At 38.0% G+C, this 21851-nt stretch overlaps 3 protein-coding genes and 1 pseudogene across 12 annotated transcripts in view; 2 read left to right on the top strand and 2 right to left on the bottom strand.

Annotated features, from left to right (window-relative positions):
* Positions 1–1001: 1001 nt before the first annotated feature.
* Positions 1002–1541, top strand: LOC149014839 (Disease resistance-responsive (dirigent-like protein) family protein). Its single transcript, XM_089155350.1, has one exon. The coding sequence runs from the start codon at positions 1002–1004 to the stop codon at positions 1539–1541; it is 540 nt and encodes a 179-aa protein (XP_089011476.1).
* A 526-nt stretch (positions 1542–2067) lies between these two features.
* LOC149014840 (mitochondrial import receptor subunit TOM6 homolog pseudogene) lies at positions 2068–5691 on the bottom strand (annotated as a pseudogene). 4 transcript variants are annotated; one of them, XR_016173671.1, is made up of 3 exons: positions 5449–5691; positions 3959–4082; positions 2068–2188 (listed from the first exon to the last, which is right to left on the bottom strand). The product of XR_016173671.1 is annotated as a mitochondrial import receptor subunit TOM6 homolog pseudogene, transcript variant X2 (transcript). The 4 variants fall into 4 exon arrangements; XR_016173670.1 differs by lacking the exon at positions 3959–4082; XR_016173673.1 differs by lacking the exons at positions 2068–2188; positions 3959–4082 and adding an exon at positions 2315–2401.
* Positions 5692–8792: 3101 nt separating this feature from the next.
* Positions 8793–10120, bottom strand: LOC149014841 (oxygen-evolving enhancer protein 1, chloroplastic). The gene is made up of 2 exons (XM_089156293.1): positions 9806–10120; positions 8793–9717 (listed from the first exon to the last, which is right to left on the bottom strand). The coding sequence occupies exons 1-2, from the start codon at positions 10034–10036 to the stop codon at positions 8962–8964; spliced, it is 987 nt and encodes a 328-aa protein (XP_089012419.1). The 5' UTR covers positions 10037–10120; the 3' UTR covers positions 8793–8961.
* Positions 10121–12703: 2583 nt separating this feature from the next.
* LOC149014842 (exocyst complex component SEC3A-like) overlaps positions 12704–21851 on the top strand; it is a 60236-nt gene continuing 51088 nt past the window's right edge. For all 6 annotated transcript variants that reach the window (XM_089157367.1, XM_089157366.1, XM_089157370.1 and 3 more), the window contains exons 1-4: positions 12704–13013; positions 17581–17651; positions 18562–18642; positions 18817–18884. In XM_089157367.1, coding sequence (XP_089013493.1) covers positions 12827–13013; positions 17581–17651; positions 18562–18642; positions 18817–18884 — 407 coding nt within the window. In that variant the 5' untranslated portion in view covers positions 12704–12826. The remainder of the gene's footprint in view (positions 13014–17580; positions 17652–18561; positions 18643–18816; positions 18885–21851) is intronic.

A 21851-nucleotide genomic window follows, 5' to 3' on the forward strand; every position in this document is an offset into this window, starting at 1 on the left:
AAAAATCTACCCTAACAGATAGAGACCAGACTTCGAGCCAAAGAGACCCACTTATATATATTTTGCTAATCCACCCACTTTTATATTGCTACCCCATAAACTTTAGTGGCAGCCTTTTTATGCATGCATAAAAAAAAAGGAAGTCTTGTGTTTTTTTTTTGTTTGTACAAAGGCGCTTTTACATATAGGGATAGGGCTATTACATATCTTCAATAAGAGTTGAACTCATGATCTCTCCACTGAGAAATCAGGTTCCTAACCATCCTACTACTCTTCCATTGACAAGGAGGTCTTATGTTCAATCATCTACTCATTCCACATCTCTCTCCATGCCCCTTCCCTCTCCCCTTATACCCGTGGGCCCCAATCACTATGATTGGCACACAATGGCCAAAAAAATGAAAAACAGATATAGAAAAGGTATGAATGCAGTTCCTAGCCGATTAAATTGGCTTACGGATATTTACAAAAAAAAAAAAAAAAAGCTTACGGGAGCTAACCCATTTTAAGGTTTTCAAATCCGTTTCTATGTCATTTTCTTTCTCACCCCAAAAAAACACCCAACAGGTCACTTCAATTAATGCACAGGATGTTGAACCGCTTGTATTTCAACTGTTGAGATCGAAATCTCTGTCATAATTTCAACCAAGATCTTGATCACGGTGGGTTTTTTTTTTTTGTAGAACAGTCATGCACATTAAATGTGCAAGACTGAAGCAAAATGCATTGTGTACATAATAAAACTGGCTAATCCAAAAGATCAAGTGACCTACTCCATCCAGTCAAGATAACGAGTCCAATCCTATCAATCTGATGTTCTTGGAAATTTAAAGTTGGAATGGGCTGAAAATCCACGTGGTTTAGGTTGGGATGTTAAATAGTGGTTTAGTTGACCTAATCAGATCAAAAACAGGATATAAGAAACCCCTCCAAGAAGGGTTTCTAGTCTCTGATTAATACAAAGGCAGAGGAGATTTTAATGCAACCCATCAAAGCTCGTGATGCAGCCTAGAATCATATTCTACATCACAGTAACTGCAGCCGTACTAGCAGTAATACTCTTGGCTGTAATCTCACCAGCTGCACACAAGAAGCAACACAAGAACCAGACAGGGCCTTCAATAGCCCTCTCCTTGTACATCCAACAACCAGAAAGAGCACAAAGCAATGCTCCACGGGTAACACCAGCAAATGCTGCAGCATTTATATTCCACCACATCATTACTGAAGGGCCCGAGAACAGTTCACCGATCATCGGCAAAGCTCAGGGCTTCATAATTCCAATACAGCACTTTGCACATTCCATGTTCAATATCATATATCTCACCTTCAACACACCTGAGTTCAATGGTAGCCTCAGTGTCCAGGCCAAGCACAAAACAAACAGTGCAGGAGAGGAACTTACAGTGGTAGGTGGAACAGGTTCTTTTGCTTTTGCACGAGGGATCGCCATCTTTGCACAACAGAAGGATCTGGAGCCAACTGAAGTCAGCCCTATATATCATGTAAAGCTGCTTTTGAAATTTCCCAGAAGAAAGTAGACCATGGGAGGATGAAACATGTTTCTCGCATCAGAATTTGGAACCACCATTTTCATTTTTTTTTTAACCATCTTTTTTAACATCTTCAAATTTTGTTTTACAAGTTTGGCCGTAAGGGAAATTTGAGAGGAAAAGTAAAGTTTTTAACACTTGAAAAGAATCTGTTGTAATTATCTTTCAACATGAAAGTTTGACCTACTTAAAATTCTTTTAATTTTTAACAATGATACCTTTCTAAAAATAACTTATATTATATTTTCAAATCCAAAGGAACCAGATGCAAAGTACAATATAATAAACTTAGAAAAGGAAATTTTGACTTGCCAAGCTGCTTGCCCTATAGTCAGGCACAATACATGATAGTGCACTTTCATTGACTCCTGCTCTTGGGCAAGGCCACAAAACGAAGCAGTGACCTTCTGCCCTAAAATTTATAACAAACAGCTGGATACTAATATAAATTTCCCCCCCCCGGGGGGGGGGGGGGGGGGGGGGGGGAAAAAAAAAAAGGGGGGGTTTTTTTTTTTTTTCCCCTTTTGGGGTGGGGGGAATAGACTACAAGAAAATGATAGGAGCACCATCAACTAAGAGCGGGGAACTAAACAGAAGCAAATTCCATCATCCTGGCCATCTCCCCTCCACGTCCACTGAAGATTTAAAAAACTTCATAAGCATTCAACCAGTTCAGCTCAGCATGATCGTCTCTTGACACTTCTTTTTCTTGGTAATGAGCATCTTTAAGACTTGGAACAAAAAAAAAAAAAAAAAAAAAAGAACAGAGGAAATTTTCCAGCACTAAATACTGAAGGGGAAGCCATAGGTCAGAACATCTCCATGTGCAAAATGGCAACGCACAAAGACTGTAATTGATGCAATGGGACTTAGCAGGAGAAATGATTTACAAACTTGAAAAGAACTTGACTCTTATCAGCTCAAGATGAATATATCTGAAACACTAGGAACAATAGAAATGAAAGAAATCTTACAAAACTAAATACCAAAGGAAAAACCCTAGGTCATAACATCTCACAGACTCACACATGCAATAATGGCAAAAGCAGGCTATAGTTGATGCAGAGATATATTCTATTGGACTTGGCAAGAGTAATAGAAGCAATAACAGTAACACCAGCAAAAATTACCTTCAGACAACATTGATATCAGGATTGTTAAGCCAACTTAGTTAGCGACTCATGCTAATCATTTTGTTTTGTCATTTTGTCCAAAAAATAATGATATTTTGGGACTTTATGTGGCAAGTTTCAGGACAAATGCTTGTAATGCATAAAGCTTCAGAAAATAATTAAAAGTTAACTTCAGACAGATTGTTTTAACAGTTAAATACAAGGAGCAGTCGAAGACACAGGAAGCCTTGTGGTTGATATGGAGCCTATGAAGCTCTAAACTTGCCATGTGACCAATCTGCATATAAATCTAACTTCCCAAAATGGTTACCAAGGCCAGATCAGCCCACCCAGTACCCTAAACAAAAGTCAATAAAGGAAGTTTGCTCTAACAAAGATATGTGGAAGATACTCCCCTAATAACAATACTAAAGGTAAAGAATATCCCCTAAATCAATTTATTCTATAGAGAGGAGCATTTAGTTATCTATAAAAGCGAGCATCAAATGAGCCCTATAGATTTCTCTACAACTAGAAGTACAAACAGGTTGTTATGTTAGGATTCAAGGACTACACTAGAGAGTTTAGCTACAATTAGAGGTCATGGTTTATCATAACGTCAGACTGTAAGAAGGTGAGATTATATGCCACAAGATGAGAAGATAGGAAGCTTAGAAAGAGAAACTTGAAACCATGTACTGACAATCAAGGACATTGGGACTTTGATGGAGATCTTAACACAATTAGCAATGAGATTCCTACCTGTATCAAGAAGAATATCAAAGATGTCCTAGGCAAATCTAAAGGAAAACATCATTCATCTAGAGAGGCTTGGTGGTAGGATAAAGAGGTTCAAGCAGCCATTAAGATACAAAATTTGCTAGAAACAATGCTAAGAAGATTGTGGGAGGAATAAGGGATAACAAATATGAGGATTTTTATAACAATTTGCTCACAAAGGAAGGAGGTTAAGCCATTTATAAGAGAGTTAAAATGAGGGAAGGAAGATTAGAGATTTCAACCGTGTAAGATGCATTAAAAATGAATGTGACAAAATACTAATATGGAATAAGGACATTAAGGATAGACAGGAATAATATTTCTGTAAATTGCAAGACGACAACATTTTGAATAATAATATCCCAGAAAATTGCATTACAATTTAAGGAAGATGAAAGCATGCTAGGAACCAAGTCCAAATGGGGTCTTGATAGATATGTGGAAGAGCTTCAAATCTATAGCTTTTCTTGGCCAACCATGCTGTTTAATAAGATTATGAGCATTAAGAAATACCAAATGAATGGAGGAGAAGCCTTTAGGAATACCCCTCCTTAGCCCCTGCCACAACAACACTGCTACGCCCCATACCTTGCCACCACAACAACGTCCAGCCCCATAACGTCTCAAGCAGACACTCCTTCAAGTATGGTCAAGGAACAAACAAGCAGGCCATTTTTTATTACAGATGGAGGAGTATATAAGCATTATCTCAAACAACTGGACAAGAAAAGACAAGCATGGCGGTTCTGATTACAGACAAAGGAAGAGATGAGCATATTGACTTAAGCAACTAGATGAAGGTACAAACAGACATGTCCATTCTGTTATGGTTGCAATTACAGACAACTGTGCTAGAATTGGTTAGGAAATTTATAGAGGAAACGTGTGGAGTAAATAGCTTACAATGCGGGATAGACAAGAAACCTTGATTCATGCATGATTGTTTGTTCCATTCCCCACCCTAGCAACCAAATGCAAGTATTTTCATATATGATGGGTGTACAATTTCACTTGTCCTTATTCCCATTCGGTATATTCCAGCAAACGAGGGCCTCAGCACATTGACAGGAGATTCAAGTCCCATTGATACTATCGAAACAGATTGGGGTTATTCAATTTCAAGTCTTAGCAGAAGAGAACTTACACAACCAACAAAGATAGGTGGGTTTAAATAGCCAAAACCACATGATGACCTAAGGAGATTAAAAAGAGATATAGGCAAAAAAAGAGGGAAGAACAGGATATTATTTATCCCTTGCATCTTTTCGGAACTCCAGCAAAGATTTCGGTTCTGAGCTAGATTAGAGACTTAACTGAAACCAAGCTTTAGATACTTAATCATCAATAGAGAAATAAAATATGTGACACCACGATCAAACTCTTGCACAGTTTTATATCCCTACCCGGACTCAAACTCTTGTACAGTTCAAAATAATATGAATTCAAATATTTGCAAACCCCATCAGAGACATTGTAACTCAGTAATTCAGGTCTCCACAGATTCTGGAACACATAGGGATCCTTCTATAATAAGGGGTGTAATAGATTGTTTCGAAATATAGTGAAAACCCTAAACTACAGTTGACGTCGGTTCATTACAACCGAACCCCTCTCTCTCTTGTTCGCCTCTATCTCTCCTTCTCTCTCACACACTATTTCAAAACCTTGCAAGAAAGAAGCCAAAGTCACCATAATCACTACACTCAGGTCAGAGCCCAGAGGTTCAGCCAGTGCCAGCAATAAATCATTCCTCTTTCGGAAGTTGAAAACTTAATAATAACCCTAATAATGGCAATCTGTACAAATCAATCAGATAAAACATGTCCCAAATATAAATTCTTCGAGTTGGGAATACCTTCTATTGAAAGAAACAAAGTAAACTTCCTTAAAAATCGAGCGATATGTCAAGAGTATCATCATATGTTTACGCAATACAAACTAGAAATTGTTCAAGATACACAGAAGATAAGTGCTTCATTTATTTTTATAATTTGTTCACTTACCTTATTGAAGAACGGCAATGTGAGCATCAGAGGTCGAGCCTGAGTTCTTCCTTTTCTTCGCAGAAGTAATGGAGAAGGTAAGGAGTAGCACGAATTACGGCCACCGTCACTGCAAAGAGAGTCACATGACTCTTCAGCTGTTTCAGCGCAGTCGCCTTGTCTGGCTTCCGAGGAAACGCGCCCAAGAACATCTTCTCCTTCTCTGTATCAAACCTGTGCTTCTATCTATCCTAGGTTTTTGTATGTTCCTTAGATTCTACATATCGGATTATAAAATTTAGAGTTTTTTTTTTTTTTTTTTCTTTATAAGAAATTTAGGGCCTGTTTGACGAGTCTGAGACTTCACAAATTTAGAGATTCAATCTCTTATCTCTAGAGCAGGTCATAAAATTAACTGTTTGTTAGTTTGAATTTTTGAATGAAATTCTAAATTTATCCAAAAATTATTTATTGAATTATGGTTAAATGTTAACGCGATAGATGAATAAACCGGATTCACCTCATACCCAAAATCCGATCACGTTTAGTGTAAAAATGTGAATCTTTAGATTCATGAATCTAGGGATTCCACAACCAAACGGTAAAATCTCCCATTTGTGAATCCGAGATTTGCAAATCTCAAATCAACAAAACAAAACAACCAGATTAAATTTGAGTATCATTAGACAATATATTACATGTGAGTCCAAAACAAATTAATATCATTAGCTGCATTAAATACATTCAAATCACAAATGTGAAGGGACCAAATTGTCCCTCAGGTTATCTAATACATTGTGGTAATGGAGAAGACAATTATGAGAGCAAACCTAGTTGTAATTACATAAAAGGTAAATCTAGTGAATACCGTCTTTTTTTTTTTGTTGGTAGAAAGTGAATACGGCCTATTATGAGTTAGGATCTTGACTTAGTGATCAAAGGATATTTTGATCCCTTTAGACTTGAAAACTTAACAGTGGAAAATGGTGTTAGTCTATTTGGGACCTAAACATAATAGATTGCACTAAATAAACCTAACATTAGTTTATACTCTACTAAGAGGTCTTACACATTAATAACTCAAATATGAATTGTCAAATAAACTATACGATGTAATAAATAATTCAAAGGATTGATTCAAGCATTTTATGATTCTCAAGTCTCTTGCTCTTTGTGCCAAAAAAACTCAACAAGCTCTACTTCCAAGCCTCTCCTCTAAATATGTAACCTTCCTTCGAAAATTCCAAAAAAAAAAAAAAGGAGAAATCATCCCTCATGCAATTCAAATTTAATGTTCAAATCTCCCCTTAAATATAAACATTTTTTGAGAAATTTCCAATGTGTGCGATTGTAAATTGTTTGAACAAGATGGTTGCACAAATTGAAAAAAATAAATAAATGTTAAGGTAATTTTTTAACATTTTTTTTTTTTTGGTACTCAATCTAATACGGATTTTTATTTATGTGATAGGAATGGACTATTCATTTACCTTTGGATGAACAAACACTTGTCCATCCTCACATCCAAAGATTAAATTAAATTAAAATAAAATAATTTATATTTTTTAAATCTTACCTCAATCTTTGGATGTGACTGATAGACATGTATCTTTCATCTAGAGAGAAATAGATGGTCCATTTCAAAAATGAACTTGATAAAATTCCATCCAATATTGTGCACTTGAACCACAATGGCTTGACGGATCCAATTGGAAAAAAAAATCCGTAGATTAGGTCATTATTCTAGGATAGACAGCTAAGCTTTATGGCATAATTTGGACAAGAAGTATGCGCTTCTCAACATTTTGAGATGGGAGACTAATTATTCTTGTGCAAAACTTCGCATGTTTGTGTGGCAAAAACAATTTTTTGTTTGGAATGAACATTTGATAAATCTGTTATGAAAAAAAAAAAATCAATTGGAACCACAATTTGAATATACATATATGTAAATACAATATTTTTCGAGCAATAGTATTGGACATGAGAATAAAGTGGGGAGGATATGCAAAAAGGCTTCAGTCGGCATTCACTATCAAGCAAAATTTTGGACCGTTAGATCCAAAATTTTATATCTTATGGTCCGAAATGTATCGCTTAACAGTCATGGAATGACTAATAAAGCAATTGGTGGGTTAGTTTAGAAATTAAAAGCCTAACAAAAGCAAATTGTGGGTTAGTTTAGGAGTTAAAAGTCTAATCTCTCATGGAGGGATCTAGGATTCACACCCATCCTACAGCACATATATTAGTAATATTCCCCCATATAAACTCGCCGGCTACAAAAAAAAAAAAAAAAAAAAACAATTAAAGCAAAGATTGAGGTGGGACTGGTCTCCAGGATTCGTTATATTGTTAAGAACAAAAAAATTAATTATTTTAACAGACACCTCCCATATACCCCCTCTAGGTAGACCTATAAATGGATCGGATTCTGCTTGGATATCCGATCCGATTAACAAATCCGCTATCCGAATCCAAATCCGGCAAAAATTTAGAGTAGGCATTCGAATTCGAATTCGAATTTGAAACTTTATCGGATATCCGATAATAATCTGATCCGATAAACTATTTGATTATTGATTGATAATTGTCACTTTTTAATATTTTTTATTATAAATTTCTAATTTATGATTACCGAATACCGGTATCCGAATCTGATTATCATCCATTATTAAAGAAAAAACGTTAAATACTTTATTCTATCTGGATAAATTTTTATCCGGATATTATCCTATCCAATAAGCAATTATCCAAATCCGCGGACAGATACAGATATTTTCCGATAAGAAAAACTCTGGATATGGATACCCTTAAACGAATTTGGAGGCGGATTTAGGCTATCCATTTACAGGTCTACCTCTAGGTGGGGGCATTGATACTGTGTTCACAAGGGCTGCAAGGGATCCAATGTGGATCGAGGGAAGTTCACGTCCGGTGAGATTCAAAGGTTGCTGTTCAAATGATTCACGGGACTTCTCAGACTCCATGGAGCGCTTGGAGATCACTGGAGAATATTTCAGTCTTGGCTAGGAGCTTTGAGTAAGTTTGAGCACCAAGCTAAGGAAAAGAACTGCTGTGCTGATTCCTTGGCCTCTTAAATTTCAGTGCCTCACAAGTTGAAGCTTGATCCTTGTTGCAAAGAGGCCAAAGGGGAGAGATTCTTTACCTTGTAATACATCATGTGTTCTTTCTGAACGCATCCAAAGAGAAAGTCTGAATCTCACTCCAGAAGCAGCAGAGCGCTCCATCAAGGATTTCGTTTCAGAATTTAAGCTGAAGCTTTGAGTTGCGTCCAACTCAATTTAAGTTGATCTTGCTTCCCCATATAACAATTAGAAAAACGATAATTTACAGGCAGGATATAATAGAATAAGCGTCTCATAAGCTGAGGCTACCATAACGACATGAACAAAATGTTTTGACTTTACAATCAAGGAGAAAAGCGAAAACCACATGCAGAGTCGGTAGTAGAAGACAGGTAGTAGTTCTACAAGAAATGAAAACCAGAATACCAAATAAAAAAACCCAATTTTACTCAAGTTGGGCATACCAGACTCCCTGGATCTTCACGTCCTTGGGAGCCTTGGCACCCAAATCGGTATCAGAAGGTTGAATGCTCTCAAAAACACCAATGACTTCTCCACTCTCAGGCTTGCTCTTGGTGACGCTCAGACTAATGTTTCCCTTCGACGATGAAGTTTCCTTAATGTTCTCCTTCACCAGTTCCTCCTCATCTCCTCTTCCACCGGCGGGCAAAGCAACTGCGTTGTCATAACCAGTAGAACCACCTCTTCCCTTTGGGTCTAAGAAAGACGAACCCCTGTAAGACGGCACCAAGAACTGTCCTCCGAAGTTCTCTGGCTTTCCAGATGCTACCAATTGCTTAATGGTGAAGAGGAAAGGCACACGCTCACCTCCTGGTAGCTGAACCGTCACAGCAGCATAATCGATGCCGTCTTTCTCCTCGAATTTGACTGTGCCGTCAGAGGAAACCTCGAAGGGTCCTTCAATTTCGTCTAAAGTGTAGGTTAAACGGGTCATGAGCTTTGTGTTCTGGAATTCGAGTGGAGCGTTCTTATTCACACCCTCTGCCTTCACGGTGAACGACGTTGGCTCCAAGCATAACTTCTTCATGGTGTATTTCCCTGACTTGAAGGCGAAGGAATCCACACCGCCGTCAATGGTAGGGCACTGGTTTGCGGTTCCTGTTCCCTTGACCTCCATGTAAGTCTTGCTCTGGATTTCATCGTAGGTTAGCCTTTTGGGAGCTCCTTCCGCACTAGCTCCCTGTAACACGAGAAAAAATTCAAAACCCTCGAAGATTTCATCAAACCCAAATGAAGAAACAAGGAAGAAGAAGAAGAAGAAGACATACCGAAAAGACGATCGCTGAGGTGGCAAGGGCGAAACCAGCGATCTTGGTGGCATCGAGACACTTTTGGGTAATGTCTTTGAAGTCGCTCTGCAGAGAGCATGTGAGTCTGGCAGCGGCTGGTTCAAAGCCGAAGGCCTTGCAAACGCTCTGTGAGGATCTAAGGTGCAGAGTTGATGCGCCGACCTGGGTAGGCTGCATGAACGTAGCCGCTGCTTGCAGAGAAGCTGCCATTGTTTCCGAAATCGTGACTGAGTTTGGGGTGTGTTCCTTTCGCCCTTTATCTCTTCTTCACAGAAGATGAAGGTGTTGTGGACGACAGGGAAGGAGGGAAGATATTATCGGGTGGCATTCATGCCACAAGGATAAGAGATTGGATAAGGGGTTCTGTCTACTCTTTTCTCATTGGCTACTTCAAGCCAAAGAACCATTCTCATAAGTACGCCACATCGATAATCATTATAGAAGATAGAGCGAAGGAAAACTTACCAGTTCCTCGTTTCACAGAAAATTACATTGTTTAGGGTGCAGAATCGACACAACGAGACAGCTTTCTTGTTCCATTGTTAGGTTCATTAGGTTCATCCTAGCCAGCTTACGCGCACCTTGATTACATCCTCATATGGAGCTTTATCATCCATAATGATCGAACCCATGACCTCTCCACTAAGAAGTATGGATTTTATCACTCTACCAACTCTGCATGTCTCTTGTTCCATTATTTGGTGGCCAATCAATAGTGGCAAAAGGCTAATGTAGCTCATTTTACATCCAACAGGAAAATCAGAAGCAACTAACATGAAAAGTCAAATTTTTCTTTTGGGGTGAGTGTGTGTGTGGGGGGGGGGGTATGAAAATAAAACCATGAATTACACATGGGGTGGAGAAACAAACCCCATAGTGGAATTCAACCATGTTATCGGCTTGTCGCACATGGGTTCAACAAAGCCTCATTGCGATATTATTGGTAATTGAGTTAGCCAATCTATGAATACAAGAAAAAAAGACAATTAACAAATTGAGAGATTAAAAAACTTAATGTCTAAAGATCACTGGCTGAGTAATGAGTGGTATTGGCTTCTTATCTCCTTTCGTAATAGAATGAGATCAAGTTAAAAACCTCTTAAATGCTTACCTTTTTGTTCCTAGTGTTGTAGCCAAAGAGACTAGAGTTGCATCATTCAATGAGTCTGGACCCTTTGTCCATCATAATAGAGATCTATAATTCTTTTATTATCTCTCCACCATATATTAAGAGTGGAAGCCAAATTTGAGTTTTGATAAAATGAATCAAATGTGAAATCTATGGTAGGTTTTCATAGATCTTCCTCTTAATATGTGATGAAGAACTGTGAGAAAAACATAGACATCTAATTTAATGGATAGAGGATATTAAGAATCTCATTCGATTAGGTTTGAATTCAAGTTTTTTAGAGTTAATCAAGTTGAGGGTTTTTACAATGACTAATCATTATAGTGAATGAAATGATCCAAGTTATCCAGATCTACTCCAACTTATATTTTTCCTCCATTTGTTGGCATCAGATCCCCATAATACATGTCCACTGTACATCTTTATTCTGCTTTTGGTGCCAATAGATGCCTTGAAACACTAACATTTTTAGACACTTGAGGAATTGAGCTTTATAAAAGAATGGGCAAAGGACTCCCCCATGGGATCCGGGGAGGATCATTTGTGAATATTGGGTATGACACACACCATTTCTGAATGCCTAATGGGCCAACAGTTATAGTTTGCCTTTTCTATCCCCATGAAGTGAATCAAGGCCTAAGGCGGGAGGGGGTTTTTTTTTGGTGGTCCCCGATGGCTAGGATTAAGCCCGAAGGAAAAGAAATCGACGTTATAGAAAGCAAATTTGAATTTAATTTAAAAATTTAAAGGTTTTCATTTAAAAAAAAACACCCCCCGGACAACAACCCATGGGGATTCTATAGTTGACAAACAGTATCCCTTTTTTTTTTGTGTTAAAAAAAAAGAAAAAGGTTTTTTTTTTTTTTTTGCAACCCAACGAAAAAAGAAAAAAAATACACGGTATATTTTGTATCTAATATAAAAAAAAAAAAAAAAAAGGGGGAGTGGGTAAATTTGGTCTTTTTACATAATGGTTTTCTTTTTTGTTGGCCCCCCCCTTTGTTTCTTTAATGTTTATTTATTCAATTTGTTTATTTATTCAATTTGGTTTATTGAGATAGTCGTACTCAGGTTAGCATCGAATGTTGCTTCTTTATAAATGGATCTAGGATTAGTTATCATTATGCTTGGTTTATGACTTTTGAGCCTTTGCTTCTATAGGGTTTTACTAGTTTTGGTTAGTGAATGTGACTTACAAAAACCGACACAATCTCCCAAATATCACAAATCCAATGGACTTCACCGATTGCACCAGTCTCAAGCTCTTCAGTATTAAAAAGGAAAGGAAAAAAAGAAGAAAAAGAAAGCGGGAGAAATCGAAAAGCCCTAAATTGAGTTCATCTAATTTGAAATAACTCGGAGTTCTTTCTATACATTTCATACATTTCAAAAAATTAGATGAAATTTTGTAAAATAAAATAATTATATTTACAATTAAATCCTGACTTTTTATTTACCAGGGATTAATATTCGGACACGTGGCGTGATGGTAGCGGCCAGCTCGCAGATTAAAATCCATTGTTCTCCAGTGTTGGAAAAAAAAAAAAAAGAGGGTTCAACTTCAGCGCTCCCGTTTATTGGTTCACAATGGCAAGTGACTTCCGATACCAATCTGACGGTTTTCATTTTGTTGATTTGTCGGAACATTCATCAGTATTTCAACGTGGGCCCGTACTTAGCGGTTAGTCGGACCCTCGTGTTCCGCACTTCATTTCTTTGTCAAGAGTCGCTGGGTCAGAAGTTGAGAACTCAAAACACATCACCCTGTGCACCTGACACCTGACTGAAGCTTTCATCTATTCAGCCCCAGGAAACGCCATTTCTGCAAATCTATCGCACTTCTCTTTATCGGTTCGTATTGCAGAATAACGATGGCGAAATCGAGTGCTGACGACGAGGAACTCAGGAGAGCTTGTGAAGCCGCTGTTAACGAAGGTGGAGGTACCAAACAGCAGGTCGTCTTGTCGATGCGCGTTGCGAAGAGTCGCGGGATCTGGGGCAAATCGGGGAAATTATCTCGTCATCACATGGCCAAACCTAGAATTCTCGCCATATCTAGTAGGCACATTCTCTTTATCTGCTTCAATATGCCTTTTTAATTAACACCAAGCGATTTGATTTGTAACATACCTGTTGTTGTTGTTGTTCTGTCTCCTCTGTATGTTGCAAGATTTTGGTTCATTAATGTCAGTTAGATTTAATGGTCTTCTCTTACCCTCTATTGTTGACATTAAATTGAATGCATCACAAAATTTTCTGGATGAATACCAGAATGTATCACAAATTAGTCAAGTCCGCTTGATTCTTTTGTTCTCCCAGACATTCTGTTGTCACTCATGTTCTTTTTATGATTTTATTCAAGATGCTTAATACTACCATACAAATTACGGATTACGCTGTTAAATTGCATTGGGTCTACACATCCTTCCCTTCAAATGACTTTCCGCCAACTTTGAAGCATGTATGACACAAAAGTTTAACACCTGAAATTTGGATTTTGTTAGTCCTTCTGCAAAACCTATAATTGACAGTGAGTAAGAATCACGTCATCATTTACTCCATAAGTAATCATCTAGAACAAAGTAAATGCCAAATTCAGGTTCAGTGTGATATGGATGTTCATGGGAAAATTGAAATGGTTCATGTGAATGATCCTGACAACTCCAAGTAACATTACTACAAACGTCTTGTGCTAGAAACTCCGTGGCCATGGCTTGCAACTCTGCTTCAGCACTTGACCTTGTTACAACTATTGCTTCTCCTTGTGATAAGATTGCGACCGACATAAGTACAATATCCAGAAGTAGATTTGATGGTGATTATTGAGGAGAGGATAGAATGTATTTCTCTGATGTCGCCTTCAAGTATTATTAAGATTCAATATAAAGCATCCAATTTTGAGGAGTGAGGCTCATGCATGTGTTGACTAACCTAGTCAACTGCCAAGGCTATTTAGTTTAGTATGAGACAGATATATTAGTTACCCAACTAACCTCCCATGGCTTCTTTTGTCAACAGTTCACCATCTTTATTTTTGAGATGAGAATTAGGCTCAGCCAGATAATGAGCATACACTAGAGCATACTGTCTATGTTGATAGGTCAAGGGTGTATTTCATTTGAGAGAGAGAGGTATTCCTTCGGTGTTGTAGGCCACTCTATTGCAGAAAATTGCTGAATTTTTCGACGTCTTTATTTGCAAATTACATTGCCAGAAAAGGATTTAGGGAAGAAATCTATAAGTATGCTCCCTGAGATGACAATGTCTTTCACATGAACAATCAATATTATGAAATGAGCATTTGGTTTTTTATTTATTTATCAAAAATGTGTATTATTTTATCTGTAACCAATGGAGATCATGGCCTTGTGAAACTTTTCAAATTACATATTCTATTTTGTATAAATCTTGGTTCAGCTTACAAACCTTCACATGAGTTTTCTTGGAGCAATTTTAAGTGGGATGTCTATGTACACCTCTTCTTGAACGTCTCCATGCAGAAATGCATTTTTTTTTACATCTAGCTGTTAGAGATCCCATCTTTAGTTTATTGTGCAAGAGTGGATAACTTGGATAGTATCTTGGCTATTGGTGCAAAAGTTTCCTAATAGTCAAGTCCATATTTCTAGGTAACCTTTTGCAACCAGTCTAGCTATTTGTTGGTTCATAGTTCCATCAGCTTTATACTTTACCTCAGGTACCCATTTAGCCTACAAACTTGTTTTATTAGAGGATGGCTTTACTGATTTTCATGTGTTATTCTTCCGCGGAGCTTTCATTTCTTCATCCATTGCCTCTTCCCAGTGAGGGTTAGCTTGAGTCTTCTACGTTGTATTAGGAATAAGTATAGAGGATATTGAAGAAAAGAGTGATTGGAAGTAAAAGAAAAGGAGTCATACGATACTACATTTTAAATTGGATGTTGGGTGCAGGTTTCGTTGGGTTTTGAAGAGCAATGTGTAATTCAAAGTAGGATCACCAATAGGAATACACTTTGGTGTATTGCTGCCTTCCCTTAAAGTTCAAGCTTTTAAGTAAAAACAGTACCTAGCATATCATCAAAGCAAGGAAGTCTTGTGTTCAGCCCCTGGGAAGTGCATTTAGAAGGTTTTTTCCCCCAACATTTCTTCCTAGGTGTGATGTGAAACCCAATTTTAGGGTTAGCCGAAAATCTTCTAGCAAATAATTCAACAATTTTATGGTAAGCCTATGGGTTGTTCTGAAATAGATGGGGGTTGGAGGGAAAGACTAGGGAACTATGGATGGGTTCTTATGACTTATGAGATGATGGGAAAACCTAAATAGTTAACAAATCTAAATGGGTTGGGATCAATTGGAAATTAGGGTTTCAAAATAGAATTGGGTTTGAGAAGGGATCTTATGATGGATATGGGTTGGATGTTTGAAAGGGGAAAAGGATCTCTTCTATTTCTAACTTGATCTTCCTTTTCTTTCTCCCCCCTTCTTCTTTCTTTTCTGTTTTCTGTTCTTCTGTTCTTCTGTTTTTCTGATTCTGCCGCAAGGAAGAAAAGAGGGGAGGGGAGGGTGCGATGAGGAGAAGAGAGGAAAGAAAGGGCAACAGGGTAGGGGAGGGGTGGGGGAGTGACCAGGAAAGATCGCAGGGGGCTGGGGGAGGGAATTAGGGGCTGTCGGGGGTTGGGGAAGCTTGCCAGGGGTGCGACAGCAGGGGATTTAGGGTTTTGCGGAGGCAGGGAGGGGCTGCGGAAGGGGTGTGATGGGTGTAGGAGGTGAGGAGGGTTGAGGGAAGGCTGCGAGTGAAGGGGAAGGGGTGGGGAAGACTTGCGATAGTAGGGGTGAAGGGGGGAAAGGGCTGTGACTGCTGTACTTGGAAAACTGCTGTGATTGTTGATGGATGCTGAAGATTGGACGATGAATGCTAGACTTGAAGAAGGGTGCTGATCTTTGAAGAAGAACTTAATTTAAAATCCGCTTTGGCCCCCTCAAACAAGAACCACGGACCTCAACTCAATAATCAGCCTCAAGGAATACAAAGAAAGAATAGGCTATTTATAGCCTACTAAAATACCTTGACTCTAAGTGGGATTCCTTTATAGATTAGGGTCTCACCACATTAATCTCATTTACTAAAACTCTGATTGACACATGCTAATTAAACTAAAGACTCGCTGAAATTAAAACTTAATTATGAAAAACACATGCTGAAATTAGAATTAATTAATCTAAGGAGGAATAAGGACAAAATTGCCCCTCTATGGTTCAGCTACCCTAGGAAGGCTTCCCCTATGTGTGGGTTTTGGGCCCAACTTAGGGTTTCGGCCAAGGGGGGTCAACAATGTTCACATCACAATGTGCAAGGACAAAGTGATCTTGGCATACTGCGGGGAATTGTTGAATATATACTTTTTATGTTGTCCTTCGTTAGGAACCCAGAATTCTTGCAATGAAAATGCTGCTGCTAAACTTCAAGGTTGTTTAAATTGATTTTGAGTTATGACTAGATTGGAAATTAATGAGCAATGCTGGAAATTGAAAGACTTAAGTTATAGAACTCACAACGACAGGTGCAAGTCCTCCCTCTACGACAGAACCCTGATGGCCCAACACTTTTCTCGATTCTCCGATAGCCACCTGACCTCCTATCCTCTTCCCTTACCCTCCCAACCATTACTCAGCGAATCAGCTGCCTCCATGTGTCCTCACCTCTAAAAAGCCCATTCTGCTCCTTTGTGTGTAAATCTGTTTTATTAATCTATCACCCTTCCATAAAAGTATGAGCTTTTTGGTGCATAGGTTGTTAACATGGTACCATGTAATGAATTTGTGCAATTGAACCCATGTCTATGTTACACTAATCTTCTTTATTTATCATAATTCATGTTGAGTACAAGTTAAAATTATACCTTCAAGGCAACATAAATATGGCCCTACCTATGCATATAACCTTGTACCCATATTACAAGAGTTGTTTATCTCTTGCAAGCTATGAAGCTGTAACAATGTATTGTTGTGGAAATTATGTAAGAGGAAGCATTCCAGAATTACCTTTTGGGTTTGTGTAGGAAAGCTGTGCTTGGTAACTTTTAAATGTCATGTTGGAAATTGGAACAGCAGTTAAAAATGACACAGATATTGTGTAAATGTAATCACGATTGAGACAAGTGCCATATGAAGACAGGAATTTTGATGGGGAATCAATGCTGAAAATGTCAAACATGACCCTGGATTCTCCAGTGAATCTTTCTCAATCTGTCAAGTCCAATTTCCTGCAGTCTGTCAGCAATTCATGAGATTCTAGCCTCCCTAGCATTAAGTAGCCATCATATATTCCCAAAGCTTCTCATTGCAGCCATAGTTGTCTTGGTGTCCAGGCCCTTCAAAGGTCAGTGTTGCCAAGCTGCGTAGGCAATGCGTTGTTGCCTTGGTTTTCTTTGCCCCCCTGGACACCTTGTGACCTTGGCGCCGTTGACAACCATGATTATAACTACTACATACTACTATCTGTGGACAATAAGGAATTCTTCTGTGTCCTGAAATACAAATTTACTCTTTCTTCTTCTAAGAAATGGTACTGATTAATTGGTTGGATAATTTTAGTTGAATGCTATTTTTGCATTATGGACTTGACACCTTGTTGTCTATGCAGCCAATTCTAAAGGTCAGAGAACTAAAGCTTTCCTTCGTGTCATGAAATATTCTTCTGGTGGAGTCATTGAGGTAATTCAATATTCTTTTAGTAAGTATATTTGGGGCATTTGTTGCTCTGTTTTTCATGTGAAAGCAAGACATTTGGGCATTTTCTTATTGTCAGAAATTGTACACAAACTTCTTGTAATGGCTCCTTAAATTTGATGATGCTAGAATGTAACCATTGACTTGTACAACTTCTATCATTTTAGAGAAAGGTGTGTCAACATTTTAGATTTGTTGCTATGAATTACTTATTTGCTCATCGATGAATGATTACAATAGTCAATTGCATTGATCAGAATTGCAAACCTGTGTCATTGATGAACTAATCACAGGTTCCCCTGGTGAGGCCCATGGTTTGTATGCTGGTTCAGGACAACTGTCAAAATCCCCTGATGCTTCTCCCTTCCCTAAAACTTTCAAGTAATTTCTCCAAGAGCTGTTCTCATATCCTCTTCCCTTTTGGTTAAAAAAATTGCCTCTCTGAATAGTACAAGTAAAAATCTCGAGGGCAGGTCTATAAATGCTAAAATGTACAAAGAAAAGAAAAGAGCCCCAGTTCCACTCTGTTAGGAAGTCTAGTCTCCTGCTTTACTAACCATGTTAATCAGGAGTTTCTATGTTAAAGCTGTTTGTCTTCCCACTAGGAGGGTGTCTCAATCAATCTCACCAATGTGGTTAGTGTGGGTGAACTCCCATGCTGCACCAACGGCACCATGGAATGGTATCATCTTAATGGGGTTCCCATGGCCTGGGAGGAAAGAAAAAAAAAAAAAAAGAACAAAAAAACCATTATGAGAGGCTGTTCCCTGTACGTTTTATTGGTTGCATGGGAAACATTTTCATTGATGTTATACTGATAACCGTCAGAAGGTTATACTTGCTTGACATATGAGCTTCACTGATCTCCTCTTAAAATCCTTTGTTGCATGTGTAGCCTGCAAAATTGTACAAGCTAAAGCATCTTTCCAAAGTGGAGGTTATTTCAAATGACCCCAGTGGCTGTACATTTATGTTGGTATGTCGTTTGTGATTATTCTTTTACCTTCATCATATTCCTGATTATGGTGAAGTATGCGCACAGATTTTTCTGAGGAGCCAAATTAAGGACAACTTTGGCAACACTTTTGATGAGAACTTCAGTTATCAAATTATAAACATTTTTAGGTTTGCTTTTGCTTTTGACATGCAGGGATTTGATAACCTTAGAAGCCAGAGTGTTGCTCCTCCTCAGTGGACCATGCGGAACATTGATGACAGGTCACACTTTCTTCTTTGGCTTTCTTGTGAAAGTCTTCCTAATGCATATTTCAGTTTTGTAATGTTCCTTTGTTTTTATATTTTTACATGGCCCCCACTACTATTGAGGTGAAACTAGTGGACTACCCACTATTATGCTCTAAATTGCATGGCACCCACTGTCAAAATTACAAGTTACTTATAGTTAAGAATTTCTATTAGTGATGATTAAAATGACTTAAATGCCCTTACCCCATTTAACTCATTTAAATTTGAAATGCAAAATACTTAAAAATGCCCTTTGGGCAGTAAAATGACATTATTGCCCCCAATTTGACTCACTAAATGGGGGGGGGGAGAGAGAAGAGAGATAGTCGCCGGCTATCGGAGGAGAGAGAGAGGGAGAACTCTTTGTGTATTGCTGCGTGCTTATCACTTCGTCTCTTTCATAGGTGAATTGGTGAAGTAAGCTATTTTGTTTCTTTATTGGAAGAATTTTTCCTTTAGGTTTTAGTTGAATTGGTTCTAAACTCAGCGGCGAATTTAAGGTAGCCCACGCTACTCATCCGGCATTGCTCTTGGTTGAGACTGTAATAGTGTAGCACTTCTTGTTGGTGAGGTACGATTGTGTATGCTTTTCACCTTCCCAGAACATTTTAGTGTTATGGTGTTTGAAGATTGAGGAACCAAATGGTCTATCTTCTGGTTTGTAAATCCTAATGTTGTGTTTTACTTTCCTTGTTTAGACATTCTATGCGTTTTGGTTTTCGATGTCCTAGGTTTTGATCGTCAAGGTTTTTTCTTTTGGTTTTGTAACGGAAATAGTAGACAGCTTGAACGGTTAATTTAATTCAAATGTGAGAGCTTTTGGACAAGCCTAGAAGGTTATATTGGGTTTCACTCTAGATATAGAGTGGAGAAATGGAGGAAACATAAGAAGCTCAGCTGATGTGATGCAGGGACTTCAGTCGTCATCTAGAACATCATCTTCTTCTCTTCCAAAGCAACCATCCACCAACCAATTTGAAATTCTCCATTTGAATACTTTGTTAGTTTATTCTCCGTTGAGACATTTCTTGCCGAATTTTAGTCTTGATCAAGGTACGAAAGTTGTGTGAAGTTCCCTGGTTCGCCCCTTGGTGAACCTGGCAAACCGGTGATTTTCACCAGTATTTCGCCAAACCTCAATATATCTCGATGACATCCATAGAAGAAAATTCGACCAAAATTGTCGAAATTTCGGTCGAAATGTCTGCTTTTTAAAAAAACAAAATGAAATTTTATTTCTTTTGGAAAAGTGTCAAATTCGACTGAAATTTTGACCATTTTGGAGGTTTCGAATGAAATTTTGACCATTTTGACCAAAATTTCGACAATTGCAACTTGTTTTTGTTGATTTTTATCCCATTTTCACCTAATTTCCATAGCTCCTTTGCCTTCAAGCACCTCTTTTGCTCATCTTTTTCCTCCAAACACCTCCTAAGCCACAACAGCTACAAAGGAAACTCCGGCAACAATAGAATGTGAAGCATGAGCCATACCCAACAATTCCAAACTTCCCCTATTTTTATTTTTGTTTTGTTTATGCCTTAAATGATCTTGTATTGTCTTGAAATTAATATATGTTTAGTCTAGGACTATGATTTATGATTGTGTTTTGTTAAACTTATTTTTTTATTATTTGCTACCATTTTTTCATTTTTTGATTTTAATAATTATTTTCTAAAATTATGTATTTTTATTTTATGCATATATGATATGTAGGGTTCAACTTAATATATGTGAGACACCATCACTTGATTTAGTTGATCATTTTATTTTGTTGACTTATTGTTTATGTAACCATTCTAGCAAACAATTCATGTATGCTGATGATTCTATGCTTGTATGCAATAGAATTTGCACTTGTTGAAACCAGTCATTTGTTAGTATACTTGAATGATAAATTTTCAATGGTTTTTTTTTAGAAAAAACTAGTTCCATTGTGTTTATTATGCTTGAAATAGGTAGTATGCAAGAATCCAAATCATTTTGAGCCCATATGAGGCTCGAAATTGAAGTTCCAATTTCCAGAAAAAAATGTCTAGTTTCGACTGAAATTTTGACCTAGACATTGAAATTTCAGCCTTTTGCAAGGTCGAAATTTCTATTTTGGTCGTATTTTCTTCCTTGATGACATCCATAATATAATAAACATCAAATATTTTTTTCTTTCGTATATTTATTGGTAGTCAGAATCCACATCAAGTCCTCTCATTGGGTAGGTAGCAGTGGCAATTTCGAGATTAAATTGAAAAGTTTGGGTATTTGTAAGGACTGCTCCACTTATTTTTTATATTGTGGATGAGGGTGGGTCATGTGTGTGGGGGAGAAGTTCTTGGGTTTCGTGAGGGAATAGGGTTTTATACTTATATGCTTTTATTATAAAGACTGTTCACTTTTTCCATTGAATGCTCTTGGTGCGAGTGCTGAAAGGCACACTTCACTGCCCCTTCTAGCGTCCGCCGGCTGCTGATAAGCGTTCCTCTCTCCTCAGACTTGAGGACAAGTATACATGAGGAAGGACGACGAGTTGTAGGTAGTGAGGGTAACTTACAAAGGTAGAGAAGGTAAGGTGGTTCAGGTCTACCGTCGCAAGTGGTCATTCATGTAGAGCGTATCACTAGGGAGAAAGTTAACAGATCCACTGTTGCAAGGGGAAGTTCACGGCTGAAGATGTTGCTGGTGGCAAATTCTATGAAGTTTTGCTGATTTTCTGGCCGATTCGCCGGAAAATCAGTGATTTTTGCCAAGATAACCGAAAGGTGAGCTGTTTCAGTTTCGGTTCACAAAAAATATCGCTGGTAGCTGAAATGGCCGAAATTTGGTGGATTTTGGACAAATTTCGGCGATATGTTTTACCTTGGTCTTGATAACAATAAGAGGCCTGGTATACCTCCCTCACCCTCACTTCCCTCCTGCTTCTCCCTATTCCCGAATTTTACTAAG

Source organism: Hakea prostrata, chromosome 5, assembly GCF_041222555.1.
Source record: "Hakea prostrata isolate BN-2017 chromosome 5, UWA_Hpros_2, whole genome shotgun sequence".
NCBI classification, from domain to species: Eukaryota; Viridiplantae; Streptophyta; class Magnoliopsida; order Proteales; family Proteaceae; genus Hakea; species Hakea prostrata.